The sequence below is a fragment of the Camelus bactrianus genome, chromosome 5 (assembly GCF_048773025.1).
Source record: "Camelus bactrianus isolate YW-2024 breed Bactrian camel chromosome 5, ASM4877302v1, whole genome shotgun sequence".
Classification (NCBI taxonomy): Eukaryota; Metazoa; Chordata; class Mammalia; order Artiodactyla; family Camelidae; genus Camelus; species Camelus bactrianus.
In genome coordinates, this window is record NC_133543.1 from 78,032,570 (window position 1) to 78,053,970 (window position 21,401).

Sequence of the window (21,401 nt, forward strand, 5' to 3'; positions counted from 1 at the left end):
GATAATTTAACCACCAAAAAGATCATTACAAATTCTGATTAAAGAAAAATCGATGAATCCTTGGTGAACTTCAAAAAAGAAAAAAAAAGAGCATGGGAAGAGAAAAGGAAGTTTTACATTTTTAACAGAAGAATGTCAGTTAATAAATATGGCAGGGATGATAGAATTACAAATTCAACATTTTTGCAACTCTTCATAGTGAATAATGATTAAGTCAGTTAAGACTTAGTAATGGTACTAAAAATTTTAGGCTATTGGAGGACAAGATATTTACATGGTACCAAAGTAACAGCACATAGAATAATTTTTGCAAAGGGGAAAATGTTCCTCTATAATAGAACTGGTAGTATATTTATACAATGGAATACTACTCAGCTATAAAAAAGAATAAAATAATGCCATTTGCAGCAACATGAATGGACCTGGAGAATGTCATTCTAAGTGAAGTAATCCAGAAAGAGAAAGAAAAATACCATATGATATCGGTTATATGTAGAATCTAAAAAAAAAAAAAGACAAATGAACTTGTTTACAAAACAGAAACAGACTCACAGACATAGAAAACAAACTTATGGTTACTGGGGGGAAGGGATAAATTGGGAGTTCAATATTTGCAGATACTAACTAATATATATAAAATAGATAAACAATAAGTTTATACTGTATGTCAGAGGGAACTATATTCAATATCTTATAACTTATGGTGAAAAAGAATATGAAAATGAATATATGTATGTTCCTATATGGCTGAAGCACTGTGTTTTACACCAGAAATTGGCACCACATTGTTAACTGACTATACTTCAATAAAAATTTAAAAAATAGGTTAGCTCTAAGAAAAAAGTTTACAGGAAAGGAAATATAATGATATACTTATGATTTAACTCCTTTTAAAACTATTTAAATGAATTACTTTGATTTTTAAACTAAATTTAAAAGCTAATAATAAATTCATAATTTATGGTGAAAAAAAAGAAGAAGTGATAGTCACCACTTAACCAAGAGCTTGAACTTAGCATAAGTAATTACATTTGATCTAGATGGAAAGTATATGGAACGTGTAGTGTTTCAACTGATTGATATGTTTGAAACCTTTTGTGATAAGAGCTTAGGAAATCAGATAGCTTTCTAATAAATTAGCAAAGAGGCATCAGGTGATCACAGAGGAGAACATATTGACTATGAATAAGAGTAAACAACTGAGGGTTCTCAGAAGAATCTGGGGAGAAGATCTGGGAAATGACTAAAATTCCTTTTACTTTGTATGGCAATTTAGGTGTCAGAAAAATGTGACATAATTTATTAGTAACGTTTTGTTGAAGGAGCTATGTTTGGACTATAGTTATATGGCAAACTTTCCAGTGTTTATTTTTATAAGAGTAAATTTTTTAAATGAAAAATATTATCCTTATTCTACAGTTCTAATATAACATTTAAGTTCTCAAAAATTTCTTCTAATTCTTTTTTCATAAACATAAGCAGAAAAATAGGAAATATAAAAAGAACCAAATTCAATTTCTAGACCTGTTATTTTCCTCATTATAATGCCTCACCAGGAGCTGAGAGGGCAGGTGATAAATAGTTTCTTGTGGATTGTTACGTTTGCGAGTACAGAGGACATGTAGACCAGGTGCCGAAGTTTTTGCCAAGTGAGCATTAGTGACCAGAATGTCTGAAAGACATGCCAGATAGCATGAGGCATAAAAGAGGAAAGCTTTCTATCTACCTAAAATAATAAGATCTGAAAGCAGTAGAAGGGAGTGTGGAGGATCCTACTCCACCACCTGACCTTGAGCTATGTGGTCCTTTGCTTGAGGAGTCTGAAAGGGGAGCAGCATCCTTAGTGATGAGTCAGGTCTGGGGGAAAGCAAAGGGGGAATGTTTAGTGGAGCAGTTGAAGATGTAAAGTTGTTTGTTAACTGTGGAATGGGGATTTCATGAGCCCCAGTGGAAAATGCTGGGAAGAAAGGGAACCATTGGATGTTGGATTAGCACAGCAGGGATGACCAGAAATGATGACCAGAAATGATGACCAGGGATACCAAAGGTTTACCTGGTCAAAAAGATCCCAACAGTCCCCAAAGGATGAGAGAAGCACGCAGTTCTGTCATGAGTCAGCCTATCAGGTAGACTTATGTTTAAGTAACCCCTCAAAGGAGTGCAGGCATGGCTCTTCCTCTAAGACTTCCAAAAAGGGGAAGTGTAAGTAGCAGGAACATTTTTCTTTAAAACATAAATGTAGATATTAACATTTATTTCTGGTACAATCTGGAATTTTTATTTTCTTCTAAACATTCACTGTATTTGTATTTTAGCTATTAAATTAATATGTACATTAAAATCATTACCTAATTTTTTAAAATTTATGAGATGGTTTAGATAATATACAAGTGACCAACATCAGTGATTCTATATTTAAGAATTTTATTATTTCTTACTGTTTTCTAGAAAGGATGCTTTACTGAAGAACTCCAAATGTTGAATAAACACATGGTAAGAACTTTACTGAAACTTCCAAAGCTTTGTGCACACATTTAACATTTCATCTAACTTTACTCCGATACTGTTTTTATTCTTTTGTTACCCTACCAGTGACTATTTGAATGAATAGAAATGTATTAAATAGAGAGTATAATATTTGCTCACGAAAATCTTCATCTCCACCTTTTTAAAAATGCTGCTATCTTACTGCCAAATGGTGAACAAGAAAATTAGAAATTGTTGGGTGGGAGAGTGAAATGCCTCCAGCTGCTTCTTTGACTGCATGACCTCAGGATCCTCACTTGCTAAATTGAGGAAGTATTGTTTTTCTCCTTGAAGAGTTTCTAAAGAGTTGTTTATAGTTCTTACTTGAATTTCTTTTTAAATACTTAAAACTTACTATCTTGATTAATTGATCTTCTACTCAGAGAAGCTTCTGCTGCCAATAACTAAATCAGGGACAAGGGACATAAAAAACAGAATGATGGACATTTGAGGTCACAACCTCTGACAGCCTCCTTCATTTCACATGTGAGCAAGCTGGGGTTCAGAGAGAAGGAATCACTTGTATAAATCAAAATTTTATCAGAAAATGGAAGTGGAGATGGGAAAAGTGTGAATAAATACTTTAAATATATATAATGGATAAGAATGCTGATATATTTAAGTGTGTCTCAGCATAATTGTATTAACAATTATAAATGAATATTTTTCATATTTTAATCATATAATATTCCTTAATTTTAGCATAAAAGGTTTTTAACATTTCAGGAACATCATGGATTCTTCTGTAGGTGTTACTTGTGTAAATTTTTTTTTTAATCAACAGATTCATGTTTTGGTTTTTCTAACTTACAAATTTGTGAAGTAAAAATATAACTTGCTATCACTTCTCTGTTAAAATAGCTTTCTGATCAAGCAATAAAATAAACTTGGCACATGTTTAGTTTATCTGCAGGGTGGTAGTGGAATTTATGTTCTCCTATGGAAACTTTGGTTATGGATTTTCACATCAGGTTAGTTCCCTTTTTGAAAATAATTCTACTCTAACTCTTTAGTCAAATCATCCTCCTCAGCCTTTGTTCTTTCCAGTTTGATAAATTCTTTAAAATAAATATTTTTAAGGAATGCCATTTCTGGCCTAAAGAAAAATGAAACTGTTCCATTATTTGTTTATACATTTAAAAATAATGATATTTTATTCAAATGTCTTTACTATACAACTTGTTTGCGTGTGTATGTACATTGAAAACAAAATTTAAGTATTTAAGAAGTGAGTGTGGATTTTCATATCTAAAAGCAATTATTAGAAATGGAGTCCTTGATGTTGTTCAGTTAATATTTTGTACTCTGATCACATACAATCCTTTCTCCCCATGACTATTCCAACATCAGCCCTTCTTGATTCGTCAAGAGAGTAATATGCCCAAAGAAGATCCCTTCCTAGCTTTAGCCTGCCCCTTTAAATTTATGACATATATCCATGTTGCAGTGAAAATTTTTGTACATTAACCTATATCATTTTCTTCCATTATGTCTTAGGCTGGATTCTTAGAATGGAAGTTATTGTCAGTAATGACCTAGAAGGAATTGTCAGTAATGACAATTGAAGTTATTGTCAGTAATGACCAAGGAATTGTCCTAGAAAAGTAGTACCAACACATATTTTCACCTCACATTTGAAAAAACTCTTGCTATCCCTGGGTATTATCACAGCTTTTGGGAATTTATAAATCTGGTCCCATTAGTACTTCTGGTATATAGGGGAAATGACCCCTATACTTTACATACAATCTTCAATTTTCAGTTTTTGCTGTTTTTTGTTCTCTTGGTTGTTTTTTGATTATGAATTGAGAGTTGATACAGCAGTCTTATTAAGTATGTCTGCCATTGTGGTAACAGGGAAGTCCCTGTGAAATGTGTTTTTAAATTTTGCCTGTGGTATATATCATAATGTTTTTTTAACACGTTTTGAATCACAAGTGAGTAATATACTGATACTAGGCATGAGCTTTTCTTTTTCTGCTTTTATTTTTCTTTTCTTTCTGCCTATTTTCTTTATTTTCTTGTCATGAATTAGGCCTAATAGGGATTCCTAATTGTTTAATCCTTTTTGTGGCAGTCGTAGTTTATGAGCACCAACTTCAGAAGTAGGTGTTCTGTCTGAATATAAGTATATCATGTGACAATCCCATTCTTAGGGAGATACATCCATTTCAAGTAAGACTGGGCAAGTATTGTATTGTTTTATGTAGGTGGACTCTACTAAAACTCAGAGCAAAGGTATTGTAAGGAAAAGAGTGGGAAATTTCATATAAGTTCAGCTTCATAAAAGTTCATTTCTGTGAACCTTTCAGTAATATAGTCCCCTACTTACCTATCATGATAGCATGTGAAGACTACTGCACTGGGGGAGAGAGCGCTGCGTTTAAATCCTGCCTCTCATGCCTATTGGGTAACCCTGAACAAAGAACTGGTCTTCAGTATTATCTGTAAAATAGTTGCAGTTATCTACCTTACAGGATTATTGAAAGGATTAAATAATATTAAAATTGTAAAATTCTTGGCAGATATTTGGTGCTCAGTGTTCATTCTTTCTTCCTCTCTTAATTCCTTTTCTCCATATATGTATCATTTAAGGCCTATTCTGTAGTCCCAGGGGATAGTAGCATTAGGGTGAACTGTAATGGTAACTAAACAGTGTTAATATATACTTACTATCTTCTTCAGTTAAAACCTCTTCAGAGAATGATTGAGCCATGTATGTTTATGAATGTTGCACCGCCTCCAGAAAGAACAGACCCTGTGACGTAAGTGTTAGTCTTACTAACACAATCATATCATGTGGCATTTAAAATATTTAATCCATTGATGGAGCATTTTGGTTGTCTTAAGGCATGGCTTGAATGGGCTAGACGCCAATGTAAAGAAAGTGAATTGTTTTGCTTAAGATGGAAGAGATTTTGAGTTTCTGGGGGTAACCCTGGAGAGAGGAGTTGAGGAAGTCTGGAGATAAGAAGAAGAGAGAAGTTGCCAACTTCATGGCTGATGGAGGGAAGAGAGGAGAAACCTGATGAGGAAGGTTGGCCAGTGAGATATTCCTTTTGCAGAAAGACATGAGGAACTTTTAAGATCAAGGTGCCTAATAGTTGTCAGTTTTCTGCTCTGCAGTATAGTAGTGTTACCTCCACTTCCACATACTCCAATTGTTACTTTAAAATCTTCAGCAAAAAGTCTATGGTCAAAAAATGTCTTTAGCAGACCAAAGCTTAAAATATAGTATGTCAAACAGTGTTGAAATGCCAACAGTAAAAATAGATCACCTGAGGGAGAGATATTTAATCTACAGTGCTATCCAAGAATAAGGAATGGAAAATACTTTAAATGAGATTGAGGGAATTAGGTATAGAATGGGAAATTATTTTCTGAAGTGCATATTGTTCTGAAGTCTCATCAACACTGGGTATTATTGTTAAAATAAATTTTATTCACTTAATATTGGTGATTTGTTGGAACAGTAAAGTTGAATGATTTTCTTATGTTTATTGATTGTTATTTCCTTATCCATCCACTGATTCAACACTTACTGAATGTTTGCTACCTTCACGAGGCAGTAATAATACAAAGGTAAATGGTCCCTGCCCTCAAGTAGCAAAGGTAACATGTAAAAAGAAATGTGATGATACAGATGAGATAGAGCCTTCCTAGAGGTAAACATAAAGGACTGTGGGACACAGCCGTGGAGCTTCTCATACTTCTCAGGGGAGTTAGGAGGAAAGTATTATCAAGTAAGGCTCCACTTCAAGTCTTGAAGTAAGACTTGAAAAATGAATAGTAATGCATCGGGTTGATTTTATAAGGGTGAGGAGACACACTGCCCCCAAAAGACACGTAAGTAAAAGGTGGGATCCACAAGAGGGTATGTTATATTGGAGAACAGTGAGTAGTTAGTTGTGGGTTGCTAAGAGCATAGGAGCATGGAGGGGAATAACGGGAGATGACCTGGAGCAGTAGGTGGGGACAAGATATGGTGGTCAGACTCTAGAGCCAGACTACAAGGGCTTACCATTTCGGCTCTGCCATGTACTAGCTGTGCAACCTTAGGCAACTTACTTAGACTCTTTGTGCTTTATCTATTAAGTGGGATAAAAATAATAACTACCCAATTAAGTTACTGTGATGATTCAGTAAGTTACATATAAAGACTTAGAACATGAAAGCAAATGGTAAAATTCCTAGTTAGTTGTTGGCTACTTATTAAAGTAATAAATATCTTATCATCACCATCATCATCATTGAAGGTTTAGGGCTCTCAAATGTGAGTAAATTTTGTTCCTCTGAGTCCTCAGGAGTGTGGCAGAGCAACACAAAGGCACTGGAAAATACAGTGCATCTTTCTGGAGCATTATTTTGCTCAGAGATTTTGAGAGGGAAATGTTATCTTAAAATTAACATCTACATGTTATGCCTTGGAATATAAAAGTCACATACATTTTCAAGATAACAAAAGGATTCCAAGAAATGATGTGGTTTGTGTCTGATTACATTAAGTTACACCCCTGAAGACCTTCGTTGTCTTCTACCCGCAGGAGTCTTTATTGGAAAATTTTGGAAGTGCTTCAGATGTAGAGCCATTGAAGAATTTTTAGTGGGGGAAATACCATGATCAAGTTGCATTTTTATATGATTCTGTCAGTAGGATTGAATATGGACAGAATGGTTTAAGATTGGAGGTAGCTGTTGTATTAGTGTACATGAGAGATACTGACAATTGGAATGAAGGCAATGACTTGGTGGGTGTGACAGTTAATTCTGTCAAATTGACTAGGCCATAGGGTGCCTAGATATTTGGTCAGACATTATTCTGGGTGTTTCTGTGAGGGTGTTCTTGGATGAGATTAACATTTAAGTAAGTAGACTGAGTAAAGCAGATTGTTCTCCCTAATGTGGGTGGGCTTCATCCAATCAGTTGAAGAAGTGAATAGAACAAAAAATCTGACCCTTCCCTGAATGAGAGAAAATTCCTGCCTTTGATTGGAACATTGGCTTTTTCCTGCCTCTGGACTTGAATGGAAGCATCAACTCTTCCTGCATCTCAAGTCTGCAGACTTTTAGACTGGGACTACACCATTGGCTCCCCTGGGTCTCCAGCTTGCTGACTCATCCTGCAGATCTTGCAGTTTGTCAGCCTCTGCATTTGATTTGCAGCTTGGGAAGTTAAAAAAGACTCCCAACAGTTTGGTTACTGAAACATGGACCAAAAGATAGCCACTGTGAATGAACTGAAAATGCCAGACCTACTTTGATTTAATGTAGAGGAGGGATTCAAAACTTTAGAGAGATTGTAGTGTTAGAGTGGATTTGTCACTTAAGACCTACTTATTCACCCTGGGAGGTTTCAGAAGACACATTTTTCACCACGACTGTGAGAAATAAGTTTGTGAAAGAAGCCACCCTTGTAGAACCCTGTGATTGCTCTTCTTTGTAGGCCTGACCTTACAGTAGGATGCACAGTCACTGAACTGGAAAACCTAAATGAACTGGAGATCGTCATTCTAAGTGAAGTAAGCCAGAAAGAGAAAGAAAAATACCGTATGATGCCACTCATATGTGGAATCTAAAAAAAGAAAAAAGAAGACACTAATGAACTCATCTACAAAACAGAAACAGACTCACTGACATAGCAAACAATCTTATGGTTACCAGGGAGAAAGAGGGTGGGAAGGGATAAATTGGGAGTTTGAGATTTGTAAATATTAACTACTTTATATAAAAATAGATTAAAAAACAAATTTCTTCTGTATAGCACAGGGAACTATATTCAATATCCCGTAGTAACCTTTAATGAAAAAGAATATGAAGATGAATATATGTATGTATATGTATGACTGAAACATTATGCTGAACACCAGAAATTGACACATTATAACTGACTATACTTCAGTTTTTAAAAAGTGATAGCTAACACTGATTTTAGAAGTGTACTTTTGTATAATTTTAATATTTAACTTTATTATCATTTTGCAGAAATGTTATTATACCACAGCCAATAGAATATCCAGCATTCTTATCCCCAGAGTTGAATGTTACTGTTGGGGCATCCACTACAGTGCCCCAATCCAACCAGTCACCTGTAGTGCGACTTGAAAAACTTCAGCAACAACCTCGGGAAAGGTAAAAATCAACAAAACAAAACAAAACAAAAAAATTCATCTTACTTATATGTTCTTTAGATTAATTTTTTCCTTTGACACGTGGGCTTGCTACTGGTCCAGAAACCTTCATCATGATATTTCATGGGTTTCAGAGGTTCTTTCAGAGTTTTGCTTATCATATTTAAGTGTCTGTTTAAAAAAGTCAATGCTATGTCAAGAAAAGAGATGAGAACTCATTTTTAAGGGAGAAAGTATAATATTTGTTCTGCCTCTTCACTCAACAATATATTCTATCGGTCTCATCCTTTTTTCTGTATTTTTCCGTCTTTTTTCCCTATGTTTTAGTCCAGATATTTTTTTCTGGTCTGTCTTATAATTCCTATTCTTTGTTCTTTGTTTCTAACCTGCTGTTAAGCCAACTGAATTCTTAGTTTCAGTTATTTCCTTTTCAGTTATGGAATTTTCCTTTATTTTATAGTTCTCATTTGTCTACCAAAATCCTCAGTATTACTTTTTAATTCTTTGAACATATTAATCATTATTATTTCAGAGTTCATCTCTGATAACTTGATTGTTTGAATTTCCTGTTAAGTCTATTTTTATTGTTTTTTTTTCTCAGAGTTTTCAGTCAAATCATATATTCTCATATGCCTAGTTGATTTTATCGAGTGCCAAACACTGTATTTGAAAATCTGTAGAACTAATCTGAGGCTCTTGATTATATGTTTTTACAGACAATATATACATTTGTTTCTACATGGCAGCCAGGTATCCTAGGAACACTAGCGATCCCAGATCATTTTAATTCAACTGAGATGAGATTGAAATGGTTTGAAATGACTTGGGCTTTAGTTCCTGTGAGCATTAGTCGTTTTCTGGTTTACTCTTATTTCTAGCATCAAGACTGGGACTAGTGTGAGGCAACTAGGGTACAATATTTAAGGAGGCACTTTTTCTTGTGTGGTGCTTTAGAAAGCCTAGGTGTTTACCATGGCTTCTCATCCTTAACGGGGTCTGAATTCTGGTTTTTGTTCCCCATCCTTATATACTTATCTCAAACAAAAAATTTTTAAATCTTTTTTCTAGCTTTTTAAGATGAGCAGTGAGATGGTTTGTCTGAAATAACCTATTCCATCATTGCTAGAGACAGAACTCCCAAATATTTTTTAAATAATTGTTTATGTGTATAAACAATTATAACTAAACAACTTTTTACTCAGAGTTATAAATTAATTCATAAACACTGAGCTGATGACCAAGGAACCTCTTTTTCCTCTAGTCCTATGTTTTATTCATTCAGTAACATTTATTTATTTTTTTCCAGTTTTGTTGAGATATAATTGACATACAGCATTGTATTAGTTTAAGCTACACAGCACAATGATTTGACTTACATACATCATAAAATGATTACCACAATAAGATTACTGAACATCCATAATCTCATATAGACTCAAAATAAAATAAAAAGAAAAAAGATTTTTCCTTGTGAGGAGAACTCTTAGGATTTACTTTCATAATAACTTTCATATATAGCATATAGCAGTGTTAATTATATTAATCATGTGTACATTACATGCCTAGCACTTATTTATTTTATAACTGGAAAGTTTATAGCTTTTGACTACCTTCATACAATTCCCTGTCCCACCACCTCCTGCCTTGGGTAATCCCAAATCTGATCTCTTTTTCTATTAGTTTGTTTGTGTTTTGAAGTATTACTGACCCACAACACCATATTAGTTCCTGGTGCACAACATAGTGATTCGGTATTTCTATGCATTACAAAATGATCACCATGATAAGTCTAGTTACCATCTGTCAGCTTACAGAGATATCACATTATTGTTGACTATATTCCCCAAGTTGTACATTTCATCCCTGTGACTTATTTTGTAATTGGGGGCTTCTACCTCTTAATTTCCCTCATCTATTTCACTCACCTCTCCATCCCCCATCAGCCTGGCAACAACCTGTTTGTTCTCTGTATCTATGACTCTGTCTCTGATTTGTTGTATTTGTTTTGTTTTTTAGATTCCACATATAAGTAAAATCCTACAGTATTTGTCTTTCTATGTCTGACTCTTTTCACATAGCATTACATACTCTAGATCCATCCATATTGTTGCAAATGGCAAGATTTCATTCTTTTTTTATGGCTGAGTGGTATTGCATGTATATATACCACATCTTCTTTATCCATGCATCTATCAGTGGACACTTAGGTTGCTTCCATCTTGGCTATTGTGAATAATGCTGCAATGAACAGAGAGAAGCATATACCTATTCAAATTAATGTTTTTGTTTTCTTTGGAAAAATACCCAGAAGTGGAATTGCTGGGTCTTGGAGTAGTTCTGTTTTTAATCTTTTGAGGAACTTCCATGATGTTTTCCATAGTGGCTGTACCAATTTACATTCTCATCAACAGTGCACTGGGGTTCCCTTTCCTCCCATCCTCACCAACACTTGTTATTTGTTGTCTATTTTTATAATAGCTATTCTGACATTCTGTGAGGTGATATCTCATTGTGGTTTTGATTTACATTTCCCTGATGATTACTGATGCTGAGCATCTTTTAATATGCCTGTTGGCCATCTGTACGTCTCCTTTGGAAATGTGTATACTCAGGTCCTTGGCCCATTTTTTAATCAGGTTGTTTGGGTTTTTGTTGCTGTTGTTGAGTCGTATGACTTCTTTGTATATTAACCCTTTATCAGTCATATCATTTGCAAATATTTTCTCCCATTCAGTAGGTTGTCTTTACATTTTGTTAATGGTTTCCTTTGCTGTGCAAAAGCTTTTAAGTTTAATTAGGTTTCATTAGGAGACATATCCAAAAAAATATTGCTAAGACCGATGTCAGAGAATGTACTGCCTATATTTATTTCTAGGAGATTTATGGTTTTAGGTCTTACATTTAAGTCTTTAATCCATTCTGAGTTAAGTTTTTTGTATGTAGATATGAGGAAGTAGTCCTGTTTGATTCTTTTGCAAGTAGCTGTCCAGTTTTCCCAGCACCATTTATTGAAGAGGCTGTCTTTTCCCCAATGTATATTCTTGCCTCCTTTGTCATAAATTAATTGACCATATAAATGTGGGTTCATTTCTGGTCCCTCAAGTCTGTTCCATTGATTTGTCTCTTTTGTGCCAGTACCATACTGTTTTGATTACTGTAACTTTGTAATATAGTTTGAAATTAGGGAGCATATTTCCAGCTTTTTTATTCTTTCTAAATATTGTTTATCTATTTAGGAACTTTTATGTTTCTATACAAATTTTAGAATTTGTTCTAGTTCTGTGGAAAATGCCATTGTTACTTTGATAGGATTGCATTGAATCTGTAGATCGCTTTGGGTAGTATAGTCATTTTAACAATATTAATTCTTCCAATCTATGAGCACAGTATATCTTTCTATTTGTTTGCGTTGTTTTGCAAAGGAGGTCATTGACCTCCTTAGTTAGATTTTTTCCTAGGTATTTTATCCTTTTTGATGTGATTGTTTTCTTAATTTCCCATTCTGATAGTTCATTATTAGTGTATAAATCATGACAGATTTCTTTTTCTATCTTTTTTTCTCTTTGACAGTGAATTCTTTTTTTTTTTTTAATTGACGTATAGTTGATTTACTATATTGAATTAGCTTCAGGTCTATAGCATAGTGTTTCAGTATTTTGATAGAATATACTCCATTAAAAGTTATTACAAAATAATGGCTCTAATTCCCTGTGAAGTGCAGTATATCCTTGTTGCTTATCTATTTTATACATTTTTGTTTGTATATGGGATCTCTTAATCCCATACTCCTATCTTGCTCCTCCTTTATTTCTTCTACCCACTGGCAGCCACTAGTTTGTTTTCTAGATATCTGTGAATCTGTTTCTGTTTTGCTAGATACGTTTATTGTTTAGATTTCACAAATAAGTGATATCACACAGTATTTATCTTTCTCTGTCTGACTTCACTCAGCGTAATATGCTGTAGGTCCATCCATGTTACTGCAAATGACAGAGTTTCATTCTTTTTATGGCTGAGTAGTATTCTATTGTGTGTATATACCACATTCTCTTTATTCATTCATCTATTGATGGACAGTTGAGTTGCTTTCATATCTTGGCTATCGTAAATAGTACTGCTATGAACATTAGATTTCATATATCTTTTCAAATTAGTGTTTTCATTTTTTTGGTTATATACTCAAGTGGAATTGCTGGATCATATGGTAGTTCTATCTTTAGTTTTTTGAAAAGCCTCTATGCTCTTTTCCATAGTGGCTGCACCAATTTATATTCTCACCAATGGTGTGCAAGCATTCCCTTTTCTCCACATCCTTGCCAACATTTGTTATTTGTAGACTTTTTGATGATAGCCATTCTGACAGGTGTGAGGTGATATCTCACTGTTGTTTTGATTTATATTTCCCTAATAATTAGCAATGTTGAGCATCTTTCATGTGCCTGTTAGCCATCTATACATCTTCTTTGGAAAAATGTCTACTCTGGTCTTCTACCCACTTTCTGACTGGGTTGTTTTTCTGATGTTGAATTGTATGAACTATTTATATATTTTGGATATTAATCCCTTGTTGGTCATATCATTTGCAAATATTTTCTCCCATTCATTAGGTCCCATTTATTTATTTTTGCTTTTATTTCTTTTGCCTTAGGAAGCAGATCCAAAAAAAAATATTGATACAATTTACATCAAAGAGTGTTCTGCCTAGGTTCTCTTCTAGGAGTTTTATGATTTCAGGTCTTACATTTAGGTCTTTAATCCATTTTGAGTTTATTTTTTATATGGTGTAAGGAACTGTTCTAATCTCATTGTTTTACATATAGCTGTCCAGTTTTCCCAGCACTACTTATTGAAGAAGCTGTCTTTTCTCCATTGTAAATTCTTGCCTCTTTTGTCATAGATTAATTGACCATAAGTGCATGGGTTTATTTCTGGGCACTCTATTCTGTTCCACTGATATATGTCTGTGTTTGTGCCAGTACCATGCTGTTTTGGTTACTGTAGCTTTGTAGTAAAGTGTGAAGTTAGGAGGTGTGATACATTTAGCTTTTTTTCTTTTTTCTCAAGATAGCTTTGGCAATTTGAAATCTTTTGTGGTTCCATATAAATGTTAGGATTATTTGTTTTAGTTCTGTGAAAAATATCATAGGTATTTTTATAGTGATTGCATTAAATCTGTAGATTGCTTTGGGTAGTGTGGACTTTTTTTTTAATCATATGATATCATTTATATGTGGAATCTAAAACAGAGATACAAATGATCTTATTTACGAAACAGAAACAGACTTATACATAGAGAACAAACTTGTGGTTATCAAAGGGGAAAGGTGGTGGGGAGGGATAAATTAGGAGTTTGAGATTAGCAGATAAACACTACTATATATAAAATAGATAAACAGTAAGGTTCTACTGTATAGCATAGGAAACTATAATCAATATCTTGTAATAACCTATTATGAAAAAGAATATATATACATAACTGAATCACTATGCTGTACACTAGAACTAATACAACATTGTAAATCAGCCAGGCTTCAATAAAATAATGATGTTACTATCATAAAAGTGATATAATGATATAAATTATTCAAGGAATAAAGAGATACAAAGAACAATATAAAAGCTCTCCTTGAATCCCACCATTTGGAAATATCAAGTAAATATTATTATAAATGTCTCCTCATACATTTCTTTAGCTAGGTGAAGAGACAGCGGAAATTATTTTATAAAAAGAGATACTATTGATATGATTTTATTTTTCTATTTTTAGATTTTAAACTACATAAGATTAGTCATGTTCTTATGTATTATCTATTTTAAACATTGTCTATCAACTTCCTGCTGTGGCAAATGAAAATTTAGCTCACTTACACTTCTCTAAGCCCTCCTGTCTCCCTCCTGCCACAGTAATTACTTCACTACTCCTATTTTCTTTTCTTTCTTTTCATTTATTTTATTGCAGAAGATATCACATATATATTGAATAATTTATAAAATATGTATATATAGTTTAAATAATGAGACCTATATATAGGATAATTTCTAAAACATGTATTATAACATAAATAAAGATAATAAGATCATTGCCTAGATATTTTACAATCAGGTTAAGAAATACAATACCACCAATATTATAAATGTGTTTCATGTGCTCTTATGAGATTACATGCCTCTTCCTAACTCTCCCCAGGTAACTACTACCCTGATTTTTGTTGTAATCATTCCTTTTCCTTTGTATCCTTCAACAATATAGTGTTGGTTTTCTTCTTTAAGAACTTCTTATTAGTGTGTCACATTGTATGTGTTCTTCTTTGATTCATACCATATATATTCTTTTGGCACTTGCTTTTTAAATCTGTAACTTTCTTTAGGCTGGAAAAAATGAAAAAAGAATATAGACATCTGAGTACATGGATAGAAAAAGCTAGCTATTTAGAAGGAGTTCTTAACCCAAAGTTGGAACTTAAAGAACCTAAGGTAATTAATATAATACATTTGCCTATATATAGTTTTTTTTACTTTTTATTAAAGAACTATAATAATTAAAATGATTATCAGATAATGCTTATTTGTTCCCTCTGTGTAAAATGCTATTCATAGTTCATGTACTTTCCTATTTTGATAATATGACATTCAGTAAATACTGATTGATAATTTATAAGGTTTATTTTTTAACAGCTTTGTTGAGATATAATTCACATACTATACAATTTATCCATTTAAAGTGCACAATTCAGTGGCCCTAAGTATATTCGCAGAGTTGTGCATCCATCACTACAATCAATTTGGAACATTCTCATTACCCCCAAAATAAACCCCACTTCTCTTAGCCTATACCCTTCAAACGCCCCATGACCTCCTAGCCCTAGACAACAACTAATTACTTTCTGTCTCTATAGATTTGCTTATTCTAGATATTTCATATAAATGGAACCATACAATATATGGTCCTTTATGACTTGCTTCTTTACTTAGTGTAGTGTGTTCAAGGTTCATCCCTTTTGTAGTATGTATCAATACTTCATTTCATTGCCAAGTATTTCATTGTATGGATATACTGCTTTTTTAAAATCCACTCATTAGCTGATGGACATTTGGTTGTTTCCATTTTTCAGCTGTTACAAATAGTGCTGCTGTGAACATTCATGTGCAGGTTTTTGTGTGAATGTATGTTTTTAATTCTCTTGGGTATATACCTGGGAGTGGAATTGCTGGATTACATCATAATTCCCCATTCAACCTTTTCAGGTACTGCCAAACTGTTTTCCACAGCAGCTGCACAATTTTACATTCAACTAGCAATGTATGAAGGTTCCATATCTTCTCCAATATTTGTTATTTTCCTTTTTAAAAAAAACAATCATAGTCATCTTAGTGGATTTGAAATGATAGCTCATTATGGTTTGGATTTGCATTTCTCTAATGACCAATAATGTGAACATCTTTTTAGGTGATTATTGGCCATTTGTATATCTTCTTGGAATAAATTTTTATTTGTATCTTTTGCTGATTTTTGATTAGGTTATTTGTACTTTTATTGTTGAGTTCTAAGAGATTTTATATATTTTGGATACGAGACCCTTATCAGATATATAAGTAAGGTTTAATATTTAGAAATGTGATCTAATCTATATACATTCTGACCTGGCAATAAAGGATTCATAGGGATTTCAGTGAATAAATAAAAACATTGACTAGAATCACAGCCTTGAAATGGTAGTCATAACATATTGATGTATTCATGTTTTCCAGTGCCTCTGAGATAATTGGGCAGTGTTGTGCTGCTATAAGATAAATTGATTAGCATTTACTAATACAGAATTAGTATTTTATGGAAAACTTGGGGGGCCTTTCATTAAACTCTGGACTTGGGGTTCTCATTGAAAAATCAGTATTTTATAAGAGCCAGTGGTCACCCCACCTGATAATTCTTCTTGGAATTTTATAAAGAGCCATATCACTTTGCAACTGATGGACCATAATGTATTGCAGTAAAAAAGTGATTGTTTCCTGGAGGCATCCTCTAATACTCCTTGAAGGTAAACATTATGTCATTTATCTTGTAATCTTCTTCTCTCATCATTCAAATTTGTCATTCAAATACCCTATCAGTTCTTGGGTCTCCTCTCCCTGGACCATCAACTCCTAGCCAGGGTGTGCCTCTCTTTAAAATAGTACTGTTTGATTTGCTTTTCTTACAAATCCATGTTCTTGTCTTCTGTAAGTTTTTTTTAAAGTATTGAAAGAAGCTGTGAAGGCAAAGAAAACTTTTTTTTAGCTCTTTAAATATGTCTCTAATATGTTTTCTTTCTTTTTTTTCATCTAGGAAAGTAATACCAGTGAGGTACTTGAAAGCCAATTTGAAGAGAAACCTGCCAATATTGTAACATCAGGTTAAGAAATTAATTTACTTCTGTATTTATTATTAAAAATAACTAAAAATTACAAATAACAAAAAAACTAGTAATTTCTTTTTAAGTGGATTTCTTTTTTTGCTTGTTTTTGGTTTTTTTTTTGTTTGTTTAGGGAATAAAAATACATTTCATTAATTGCATGAGTTTTTGTTCTTGTGTTGCCTCTCAGAGATTCCTGGGGGAAGCTGCCTTTTTTCTATTTGCAATAAAGTGTGTTATTTCATTGTTAAAGATGTTAATAGTCTCAATAAAGTGCTAACCTGCCAGTGGTTAAAAAAATACATTTCATTATAGTTTTGGTATATACTGTTTATTTTGTAACACTCCAAAGAAAAGACTTAGATCCAGTTAAGAGTTACTTTTATTTTTTAATACTCCTTTCCTCTTTTAAAGGCAAGAAAAAAGTTAAATCTTAAGTGTAATCTGTGAAAAGATATTTTTGGTCAACATTGTTAACTGTAGAACTATTGGTCTCTTTTATGTAGATGGTATGTGTGAGTATGTGTGTTTATGTGTGTATAGGTAAGAGAAAGGAGGAGAGAGGGACAAGAAATTAAGTTAGCATTAAATTTGAGAACTTCATACAAATTATCAGTAAGATATTTAATTAATAAAAGATACTCTTCATGCAGTCTTTTAAAAAAAAAACTGTTAGCCACAGCAGTCAGGCAAGAGAAAGAAATAAAAGGGATCCAAATTGGAAAAGATGAGGTAAAATTGTCACTATATACAGATGACATGATACTATATATAGAAAACCCTAAAAGTTTCACACAAAAACTACTAGAACTAATAAAAGTATTCAGCAAGGTAACAGGTTACAAGATTAATGTACAAAAATCAGTTGCGTTTTTACACTAATAATAAATCAACAGGAAAAGAAAGTAAAGAAACAGTCCCTTTTAAAATAGTACCCAAAGTAATAAAATACCTAGGAATAAATCTAACCAAGGAGGTGAAAGACTTATACATGGAGAACTATAAATCATTGATTTAAGAAATTAAAGAAGACTTAAAAAAATGGAAAGATACCCCATGCTCTTGGATTGGAAGAATCAATATTGTTAAAATGGTCATACTGCCCAAGACTATCTACAGGTTTAATGCAGTCCCTATCAAATTACCCAGGACATATTTCACAGAACTAGAACAAATCATACTAAAATTTATATGGAATCACAAAAGACCCAGAATTGCCAAAGCGTTACTGAAGAAAAAGAATGAGGCTGGAGGAATAACCCTCCCAGACTTCAGACAATACTACAGAGCTACAGTAATCAAAACAGCGTGGTATTGGCACAAAAACAGACATATGGACCAAGGGAGCAGAATAGAGAGCCCAGAAATGAACCCACAAACTTTTGGTCAATTAATCTTTGACACAGGAGGCAAGAACATACAGTGGAATAAAGACAGTCTCTTCAGCAAATGGTGTTGGGAAAACTGGACAGCAGCATGTAAATCAGTGAAGCTAGAACACTCACTCACATCATACACAAAAATAAATTCAAAATGGATCAAAGACTTAAGACAAGATACAATAAACCTCCTAGAAGAAAACATAGGCAAAACATTATCTCAGATACATCTCAGCAATGTTCTCCTAGGGCAGTCTACTCAAGCAATAGAAATAAAAGCAAGAATAAACAAATGGGACCTAATTAAACTTTCAGGCTTTTGCACAGAAAAGGAAACCATAAGCAAAACAAAACAACCACCTACAGAATGGGAGAAAGTTTTTGCAAAATATGAAACTGTGAAAGGCTTGATCTTCAGAATATATGAGCAGCTCATGCAACTTAATAAGAAAAAAGCAAACAACCCAATCCAAAAATGGGCAGAAGAGCTGAACAAGAACAAGTGTCTTCTCCACTGAAGACATATGAATGATCAATAGGCACATGAAAAAATGCTCAATGTCACTAATTATCAGAGAAATGCAAATGAAAACTACAATGAGATATCACCTTACACCAATCAGAATGGCCATCATTCAAAAGTCCACAAATGATAAATGCTGGAGAGCTGTGGAGAAAAGGGAACCCTCCTACACTGCTGGTGGGAATGCAGTTTGGTGCAGCCATTGTGGAAAACAGTATGGAGACTCCTCAAAAGACTAGGAATAGACTTACCATATGACCCAGGAATCCTGCTCCTGGGCATATATCCAGAAGGAACCCTGATTCAAAAAGACACCAGCATGCCAATGTTCATAGCAGCACTATTTACAATAGCCAAGTCATGGAAATAGCCTAAATGTCCATTCGACAGATGACTGGATAAAGAAGAAGTGGTATATTTATACAATGGAGTAGTATTCAGCCATAAAAATGACAACATAATGCCATTTACAGCAACATGGATGTCCCTGAAGAGTATCCTTCTAAGTGAAGTAAGCCAGAAAGAGAGGGAGAATACCATATGATATCACTCATGTGGAATCTAAAAAAATAAAAGAAGACAATAAATGAACTTAAATATAAAACAGAAACAGACTGACAGACATAGAATGCAAACTTGTATTGCCAGGGGGAGTGGGGTGGGAAGGGACAGATTGGGAGTTTGAAATTTGTAGATATTGACAGATATATATAGAATAGATAAACAAGTTTATACTGTATAGCACAGGGAAATATATACAAGATCTTGTGGTAAGTCATGGGGAAAAGGAATGTGAAAATGAATGGATGTATATTCATGTATGACTGAAAAATTGTGCTCTACACTGGAAATTGACACAACATTGTAAACTGACTGTAACTCAATGAAAATAAAATCTCTCTGTTAAAAGATTCATTTAGAAAGTAAGTTAAAATAGATGCATAATACTCTGTCTTTAAAATCTTGGATTCTGCTGGTATGGATTAATGATTTGTTGTTATAAGGGTTTTGACGCAGGTTACTTCTCTAATTCTACTTCCCCAGCTATTGCATCTTTAACATACTCCTTTTTTTTTTTAATTGAAGTACAGTCAGTTACAGTGTGTCAATTTCTGGTATACAGCACAGAGCCTCAGTTATGCATATACATACATATAGTCATCTTTAATCTCTTTAAATGAAACATTCAAGTTTTAGTTTGTAGGAGAATCACAGTTTCCCTCTTCAATATCACTGTTGAAGATTGGAGTTTAACCTCTCTTTTGCACTGGTGGTTACCATGGGCTGTTTTTTTTTTTCTTTACTTTTTTTCACTTATTCAAAGAGTTAATTTCAACTCCTATTGGATCATTTAGTGACTTCTTTCCTTTTTTTATTCCAGTAGCTTCCTATAGTTACAGCTAACATTTGTTGATCACTGTGTGATTATATATATATTATATATATCAGTCCTCACAGCAGTCAATTGAGGGTGCTATTATTATTTATCCACATTTTACAGATGAAAAAACTGAGGAGCAAATCAATCAGAGGTCACACAGCCATTAATTTGAACCTAGTCTGTTTGACCCAAGAGGTCAAACATCTAACCATATTGCTCTCATATTATATAAACTTGTACCATACCTATGAGATAAGCTATCTTGATCTTTTTTTACATGTGAGAAAACGAAGGCTCAGAAAAATGAGCTGAGAGCAGTCATGAAGCTAACAGTGACCTTAATAAATTTTGTTATTTACTAGACTTATGCATTCCTTTGTGTCTCAGTTATTTATTCCCTCTCCCTTTTAGGTTTTTCCTTTTTGTCTGTTAAATATGTATTATATTTCTAGGAAAATTTTACAAGTACTTCAGTTAGCCTCTTTTTTTTTTTTTTTTTTTTGGAACAAACAAAACATCTATATTGAAACAAAAAAAAAAAAACCACCTGTATTGTGATTCACAAACTAGATTGACTGTACCAAACTATAATGTGCACCATAAACTATCCAAACTCAAATTATTTTAACACCTGCTCTTTCAGTCTCTCTCTGTCTTTAGCTCTGAATAGAGTCTCTTGTAGGCAACATGTAGATGAGTCTTATTTATTGTTTATTCAGCCACCATATGTCTTTTGATTGGAGCATTCAGTTAGCCTCTCTTGAATGGTCCTATTTTCTCCAGTTACATGCAACTTTATTCTAATCTCTTTTTCCAGTCCCAACTCTGTCACTAAATATCTAGGATTTATTTTATTTCCTCTTGACTTTTAGCGAAATGCAGTATATACCTGTTTTTATGTCCTATATTGATGGATCTGAAATCCTAACATTTTATACATTTCATTTTATCTCTGCACTTACTCATTTACCACTCCTTCATCTTTCCAGAGATTCGCCAGCCTATTTTTGCTAAATATGTAGTGTTTATGTTTGAATAGCTGCATTGATTTAAATTGTTCTTGGTGAGAAAATT

General features: G+C 33.3%; 1 protein-coding gene across 1 annotated transcript in view; it reads left to right on the forward strand.

The window, feature by feature from the left end:
- C2CD6 (C2 calcium dependent domain containing 6) overlaps nucleotides 1–21,401 on the forward strand; it is a 78,564-nt gene that overhangs the window by 18,428 nt on the left and 38,735 nt on the right. Inside the window, exons 6-11 of the mRNA XM_010971846.3 lie at nucleotides 2,449–2,493; nucleotides 3,429–3,497; nucleotides 5,212–5,291; nucleotides 8,509–8,655; nucleotides 15,023–15,128; nucleotides 16,978–17,044. Coding sequence (XP_010970148.3) covers nucleotides 2,449–2,493; nucleotides 3,429–3,497; nucleotides 5,212–5,291; nucleotides 8,509–8,655; nucleotides 15,023–15,128; nucleotides 16,978–17,044 — 514 coding nt within the window. The remainder of the gene's footprint in view (nucleotides 1–2,448; nucleotides 2,494–3,428; nucleotides 3,498–5,211; nucleotides 5,292–8,508; nucleotides 8,656–15,022; nucleotides 15,129–16,977; nucleotides 17,045–21,401) is intronic.